Here is an 8,098-nt window from a genome sequence, read left to right on the forward strand (position 1 = left end):
TATCCAGAAGGGAAAGCTGACTACCTAGCTTTTTTTCTGGGATGAAAATATTTTTCACAAATTGTGGTTTTCACACAGAAGACTCAAAACTTGACTCAAACAGAAAAATAAACTTGTAGCCACCATTGAAAGCTGAAGCTGAAAAGACTCCATGTTTGGAAAACTTGTTTTCTGAATGAAGCCAACTAAAAATCAAGAACTTCTTAAAATCATACTGTCAGCTCGAGACCTATAAAATGTGCCTGCCTCTTAAATATCAACATAATTTAGTGTAAATAGCATACAGATATGGTTCACAAGCATCTTCAACAGCAGTGACTTTGGGTTGTCTTCAGTAAAGCACCAGAAATAATGTTGTCAAAAGTGATGCTTGGTGTCATCCTGTCCCTCCTCATCCTTCTGACTGTGGGTGGTAATGTGCTGGTGTGTCTAGCTGTCTGCGCCTCACGACGCCTCCGCTGCCTCACTAACTGCTTCATTGTGTCACTGGCGGTGACAGACCTCCTGCTCGGTCTCTTGGTCCTCCCATTCTCTGCTCTCCTCCAGCTCAGCAGCGAGTGGCCGCTTGGCCCAGTCTTCTGCAACTTCTATATCTCCATGGATGTCATGCTGTGCACGGCCTCTATTCTAACGCTGCTCGCCATAAGTGTGGACCGCTACATGGCAGTGACTATGCCTCTGAGATATGCTTCTCTAGTGTTACCATGGAGAGTTGCTGTAGCCTTAGTTAGTGTCTGGACGGTGTCAGTGGCTGTGTCTTTCTTGCCAATTCAAATGGGATGGAACACTGTAAATGGAACAGTGCAGAATCACGGGCCCTGGGCTTCTAAGGGTAAATGTCGTTTTGAGTTAAACAGGCCTTATGTACTGACAGACTCTCTTCTTACCTTTTATCTGCCTCTGTTGGCTATGTGCTGGACATACCTTAAGATACTTCAGATAGCTCGTGCACAGGCCAAGCGTATTATCAGGACCCGACCTATTCGCATCACCACTTACAATTGCAAGAACAGCCCTTCCACAAAGACGACTCTGGTTTCTGGAGTTACAGCTGTGGCGCTAAAAGACCACAAAGCAACACTGACATTGGCGGCAGTGATTGGGGCTTTTGTTGTTTGTTGGTTGCCTTATTTCATATTATTCACAGTGCTGGGTCTAAAGGAGCATACAGACCCTGCCATAGTACCAGAATTCTCTATTGTTTTGTGGTTGGGATACGCAAACTCGGCCCTGAATCCTGTAATCTATGGAGCCCTCAACAGGGACTTCAGGTCAGCTTACGCCCAACTACTGAGATGTCGTTTCTCTACTTACAGTGGCTGGAAAAGTCAGCAATCATCTCCCACTTTTACGGCAGGTGAAGCAACTGCTTTGGAGCTTTAATTATGTCATAACAATTTCCAGCCTGATTATTCTGTTTCTTTCAGCTTGCTTTTCTTTAACAGTTAATTTGATTTCTCTTTTCCAATTCTTAGCAAGAAAGCAGCTAACAGAGGTGACACTACTATGTAATCAGACCAATACCATCAGTGCTGTAGCAATAACAACTCAAAACCTCAATCTTCAAGACCTCAACACTGATGGAACTGCTCCAGCCACTCACTCTACAAATGACACAGCTACCACATATGTCAGTGGCCACCAGGGGTAATTTGTTTTAAGATTTTGAAATGTTTTATATTTAAGTTAAGCAAGTGCTTTTTATTAAGGTTTGAAAACTGTTGATGATGGATCCCTTTTTTGAACTAATTAAGGCCCAACAGCAACTCTGTTTTACCCGTTGTTCTGTTAAAACATATATTAACAGATAAAAGCTCATTTACTTTTCTAAATGTGTGTGTTCTCTCTTTGTATTCAGTGATTCAAGTCTGTGCTGAGCTTCAGCTCACTGTACACCCCTGATCCAGTATTAATCAGTCTGCAGGAAACAGGCAACACAAATGGACGGAGATGTTACAACCCCCAGCATAGTCTTTGCCACTGCATAACCAACCATAATGCCACATGTAAGTAGATATACTGCACATACTGACATCACTATAGCCCCCACAGGCCATATCTTGCCCAAAACAAATGAACTGTGACACAGATCCTTGCTGTGTCATCCATGGTGCAATATGCCATATGGCAGTATGCTTATTAGACCAAGAGATTTGCTTTTAGCCGTTGTCATCCTGTTTCATTACTTGTTTTTATTTCCCCTTTAAAAATGTAGTTAAAAGTTTGGAGGGAGAAAAATAATAAAGCTGTATTTGTTCCCTACGTAACTAAGATATTTACCAGATAGGGAGAACATAAGGGGGTCGACATATTCTTATGCACAAAAAAGCAATCACAGGATTTCACACAGATTTTTGTAAGCATTATCTGTATATGTGTGCATAGTAAACAATTGTTTTTTTCAGTGACACAAATTTGCTTTTAACATCTTGTAATGATTTTTTTTTTCATATATCATTTGTTTCCATGATTTACTAAAGTAGGTTTTATAAGTTGATAAAACTTTTATCTAACAAACATGTCCATATACAAATAGTCAATACTTCATTGATATCATCACCATTGGACATTTACGCAGTTTTGTTTCTTACAACACTAAACATTTTATTGGAGTTGTTTGTGACAGAATAATGCGGAACAAATATATATATTGTCAAGTGAAAAGGAATTAGTTTTAGATTTGGAAGTCCCATTCATTTTCTCTTGCCTATCTGAGAGGAATCACTGGTTTTACAGGCTTAGTAGGTAAACCAAGACACCAGGCCAGAAGGGATAAAATGTCTCTTCAGAAAAATCTGGGTGTGCCCCAGGGTTTTCTCTTAGTGTGTCATCCTGAGCAGATGCCCAAAAACCCTTAATAGGTCCAGCAGCTATTCTTCATCTTGTCTCCTAATGGTTCCTCACCCTATCTCTAAGGGTGATAAGCTTGTATCAATGGTAACGATATTGATTGATTGTTCAGCCATGGCCCACACAGTATCACAGATATCTGATTTATATGAATAGGTTATTAACAGATGTAACATATGGAGAAAGCTATGTCGTAATGTAGAAGGACAGAGGGTCTTCAGGCCCAACATCAGTGACCAATATGTCAGAGGACTTTAGTGTACAAAGAATATCATAAAGACCAAGAAATACACCTGTTAGAATATGGATAAGATTATTAATCCTTACCAATGTAAATTACACTTATAGATGACCTAAAGCTGTTAGAATGGAGAAAGTGGGCAACTTTTCCAGACACTGTCTGAGAAAGGCACAGTCTGTGATTAGGTTGATTAGAATGCTGGATCCACACAGATTAAGTTTTTGGATGCCTATAGGTTAACAGCTCAGTGAGACATTACAGTACTGAAGTAGCACAGCTATTTATCGTTTCTACAAACCTGGCTTTTTTTGAAAGAAGAAAAGATGTCCAACATGAATAAGTCACAATCCCGTTGGAGACCAAGTGAGCAAATAAAAGAAGGTGCTCTAGTAATATGAGAGCCAGTTGAAATGTACTGGCATACATTGAAATGGTTATACAGTATGTTCTGGAAAACCTAATATTCAACATTAGCCATGGAATCATGGTGGTGCAGACTGAAACATAGTCGTGGCAGCATCCAGGGAACAGACATTGAGATAGTAGACTCTTATAAGTACCTTGGTATTCACCTGAACAACAAACAGGGACTGGACTCACAATATTGAGGCTCTGTACAAGAAAGGTCAGAGCAGACTCTTCCTGCTGAGGAGACTCAGGTCTTTTGGAGTGTTTGCTGTTGATCTTTACAACTCAATATGATGCAACCAATCTCAAACAAGAGACATTATAGTGAGTCTAATTTTATATTTGAATGTAGTATTATATATTAAGCAAATGCATCCTGTTTTTTGAGGACAGTCATTTTTTGACTGTAAATGTAATCCTCCACAAATATTAAGTTATTTTGGTGAAATGGATTTTTTTTTTTTTTTTTGTGATAAATTAAAGATAAACCTTTAATCAGCGTTTTGCTTTTTCCCCCTTGTATTGAACATAGCTAATACTGAGCAAAGAAAAGAGAACCCAAGACCTCAACAACCCCAGACCTCATCAGTAAGAATCAATGTGCCCTCACAGCAGGATGTCATATGAAAAGTACTGAAGCTTTGCAAGAATACATGACACCAGCCAATTAGTTTGCAGATCACAACATCGATGGATCGTTAATTTGTGGGAAATTTTTTATCCTGACGCCAGACTGCACTCCAGTGGAAATATGAAGTACGACATCTCCAGCTTCAAAAGAACATTGCATGCATGTTCTCTTACAGTAATCAAATAAGAGAGGGAAAGTCATGAACAGATTTCTTGAGTGAATGGGCCTATGAGTTGAATCTGCAGCACACAATGTAATATTATGTTTGTTTTGAAAAAAATATATACTATCCGTCCCTGCCTCATTCTTGTTAATGCTGTTGCATGCGTTTGACAAATGTATGTATCACACTGATATATAAACACTACCAGTGACTTTTAATACACTGTATGTGGTGTTTACATTAAAAAAGTAATAAAAAAGTGTGTTCATGCCAATAAATACATTCTACAATACTGTTTTTGGCGGCAATACATGTTTGCTGAACATATGTGCATGTGTGTTTGAGAACATGAATGAAATAAAAACAGTTTGAAAATGTTACTTCAAAATGTCACATAGACAATCAATTATTTCTTTTATTAGTTATTTGGAATCCTACCATAACATACACTATATTTCCAGTTCACCCATACAGTATGGTAGTTTTATATAATCACATTTCAAATTACCAATATTAATAATCAAAAATATATGGAGCACACAGTTTTGATCTGAGCCAAGTTTAGGACATCTGTCTTTCAGGTGTGTCCAATTCTAACTACAGAATCAGTTCTGATGGGGTCTCCCACCAGCTGACATAGCAGACTCCACTTGCATATTGTTAGACAAGGGGTGCTATTTTACCACTAGTTTAAAGGGGCACTTTATACAAGAAAACTAATTAAACAGATTGTATTTCTATATGGTAAGTATAGCAGTCTATCCATACCAGAAGATCGGTAGCAATTCATTGTTTTGTATTTAGATTTATCTCTTATTGCATTTGATGAATTATCTGGAAATATAGCAAAAAAATTGGCTTCATTATTTTACAACAGGGGCAGTAATTTGTAACTGTAGATTAATGCATAATTCAGAGTTTAAATGACTACACAAATGCATAAGATTTTATTTTTTCAAATAAAAAACTGCATTATTTATCTTTAAAACATAACGTTGAAAACCTAATATTATAAACTGCCTTTATTAAAGTATGTTAACTAACAAAAAACTGTTTTTCGAAGCTGACAAGGTGCTAGCGGAACATAATTACAGGATACTGAAAACGAGGCCCATTGCAGCTCTTAAACCAGGATCACACATTATTCAAAAACTATTAGATAAATGACATTTTTTTTAAGCTAGTTACATTTAATTTTATATATTAAATTCAGAGGCATACTACAGTAGCTAAGATTAATATCTTCAAGTACCTTTAAGAAAAAGTATTCAGAGGATGTTTAGTTTCCCCCAACTATCAAACCTGAGTCATAAGTGTCTTTAAAACTGTTTACAGAACCTAATCACAAGCTGTCCAAGTTAGGAATTTCCTTTATGTAGTTGTTTATAAACAGGAATAAATCCAAGATATAAAGGATATCTTTGGTTCACATGTACAACCCATTTACGTATATTAATTTACCAGCCTATAGACAAACTTCTTTAAAAAATAAGTGTTGTTTTACAGGCTGACACTACAGCCAGGAAACACTAATTAAATCTTAGACTATACTAAGTACCTAAGTAGATTTCTGTTTTCACCTTAAGAGTTCCCTGCTTACATGCTGAAAGTTGTTTTAATTTTCTGTTTCTCACAAATGTTTCTTTCTTGCTCACATCTCGAGAAAGTTTAACTTGGATGATCTTCTTTTAAATATGATCCGTCAAATAAGCCATAGGGGGAGTCGGCTCTTGTTGTCATGATTGGATTTTAGCGTTTTGAAGTCTTCTTGTAGCATCTTGTAGTCTGCTTTTAGAATAAACATGGTTGGATACCCAGACTTGGGCATATTGCTCGTTATTTCCAACATCTTCTACTTTAGAGTGATTAGCTGCTACAATGTTCTTTCTAAATTTGCAGAAATATATTTTCATATTTTTAATATTCAGTTTGGATTTCAGCATTGCATCAATGGATAGTATGTATCAATAAGTCCAAATATGTTCGCAAATACAGACACAAGGTGTTCTCAGGTCAATAACAGTCTTGGATTTTCTTTCCAAGAAGAAAGAAAAAAATATGTTTAAGCAAAGTTAAAGTGGTCAAGGCCTAATAAAATATACTGCAGTTTCTAAAACTGTTCGAACAAAAATGAATTTATACTTGGGGCTGTAACCAAAACAGTGAACAAATAATGTCAGCATTCCTTTAAAGATCTTTAACAACGGTCTCGCATTTTGGAGCTTTGCATTTGCAAAAACAGAAATCTAAATGTCTTAGCTTAAAAAACCAAAACCCCTTTTACTTGTTTTTGATGCTGAGGTTACAGAAATCTCTTCTTTTTGCACAGTAACTGCAGATTTTCTCCTTAAATACTCTCACCAAAATAATGCTTAGAGGAGTAAGGAAGAATGATTACTGTACACAACTCTTCCCATCGATGCGAGGAGTCTGAGTATTTATTAGCAGCAAAAAACCCAAACCCAAATGTAATAAGAGCCTTTAAAAAGATTTTTTAATCTAATTTTGCCTGTAGTGTAGAGGACAAGACAAGTGGACGTCGGTTAACCGCTCTTATTTGCCACAAATTGATTCAGCTTTCTTCTACTTCTTTTGCAAGAAAAATAACACCATGTCCCTTGATAATCCTGGTCACTTGACACCCTTTTCCTGTGATCATTAAAATCTCAAACCCCATGAAAACCATTCAATCACTGATTTTTAAATATCCGATGAACGTGGAACAAACAGAGCAGCGTACGCATGCATATGAAGGCACAAAATGCACTCACACACACAACTCTCTCCAGATAGGCTATCAATCATAGATATTGTCATTATTCTGTGTCATCTGCAAGACACTTTTTCCTATCTCTATAGTCTGTCTTTGGCTTTATCCTCTTTTCTTTCCACTATCTCTCTCTTCAAGCACACACACACACAAACAGAGCGGATCATGAATCATAAATCTTATGAATGCCATCTAAAGACTGCCTGGCACTATGAGAAAGAGAGATGATTGATAGATGGGTGTAGCAGTGGCGAAAATGAAGGAGCTGGACGGAAGGTTTTGAGAGGCAGCTCTGAGGTCGGAAGTAGGGGTTCAGGGGTCAAACGCATCAGAGCGACGGCGTACAACATCGCCGAGAGACAAGGCAAAAATGTCGGGGGGTGATGAGGAGGAGAATGAGGGAGGGAGTAAACGGTTGAAGAGAAAAGGAAAGAGGAGGGGTGTGGTGTGCTGCCACAGTGAGGCTAAAGCCATAACTCATCTTTTATTAAAAATAATGAAAAAAACTTAATGAGTTAATAATATCTGGAGAAAGAGATGGAGAGAGAGAGAGAAGCAGATGGAGGAAGGGACGGAAGGACAAAGGAGAAGTAAGGAGGAGAGAAAACAGCCTATATAAAAGAGAAACAGGGTCAGAGCGTGTCTCCAGTTTGGTCATTTGTTTCACTTTCCAAAGTTCACTCAAGATTCATTAGATGGACGGGGACAATCATAGCGAATGCTCTCTTTCAGCAAACCTAAATCCCAAAGCCTGCCTGGTAATTAAAGGCACTTAACAACCAATTAACAGTGATGAGCTAAATTAGCAGGATATTATCTGCTTTGAATCATCCACTGCATTATCAGTGTATTGAAACAGCAATGAACAAACCTCAGTGGCCTACGTTTGCATGTAGGCAAATGACGGATTAATTACTATTAAAACAGCAGCATCTTAATGAGCTTTGAAACAATTAGAGGGGTCGTTAGCGTGTAGGGGAAGGCTGAGAACAGAGGGAAGGGAGGGCGTGTGCAAAACAAGAGAGAAATCTTCAT

The 8,098-nt window shown here is 37.8% G+C and overlaps 1 protein-coding gene across 2 annotated transcripts; it reads left to right on the plus strand.

The window, feature by feature from the left end:
• Positions 1–329: 329 nt before the first annotated feature.
• On the plus strand, positions 330–4,593 carry LOC107096699 (histamine H2 receptor-like). Of its 2 annotated transcripts, XM_015393464.1 has the most exons (5): positions 330–1,357; positions 1,476–1,647; positions 1,859–2,006; positions 4,032–4,087; positions 4,178–4,593. In XM_015393464.1, exons 1-3 carry the CDS (start codon positions 352–354, stop codon positions 1,875–1,877), a joined length of 1,197 nt encoding a protein of 398 aa, XP_015248950.1. In that variant the 5' UTR covers positions 330–351; the 3' UTR covers positions 1,878–2,006; positions 4,032–4,087; positions 4,178–4,593. The 2 variants fall into 2 exon arrangements, with proteins under 2 accessions (XP_015248950.1, XP_015248949.1); XM_015393463.1 differs by having other exon boundaries at positions 4,032–4,593.
• Positions 4,594–8,098: the final 3,505 nt, after the last annotated feature.

Source organism: Cyprinodon variegatus, unplaced genomic scaffold, assembly GCF_000732505.1.
Source record: "Cyprinodon variegatus isolate N-32 unplaced genomic scaffold, C_variegatus-1.0 Scaffold643, whole genome shotgun sequence".
NCBI lineage: Eukaryota > Metazoa > Chordata > Actinopteri > Cyprinodontiformes > Cyprinodontidae > Cyprinodon > Cyprinodon variegatus.

What these genes read in the sequence shown, in the direction of transcription:
- LOC107096699 (XM_015393463.1), top strand. Translation starts at nt 352, where the DNA reads ATGTTGTCAAAAGTGATGCTTGGTGTCATCCTGTCCCTCCTCATCCTT. An exon ending in ATCTCCCACTTTTACGGCAG is followed by an intron (nt 1,358 to 1,475) that starts GTGAAGCAACTG and finishes TCCAATTCTTAG; the next exon opens with CAAGAAAGCAGCTAACAGAG.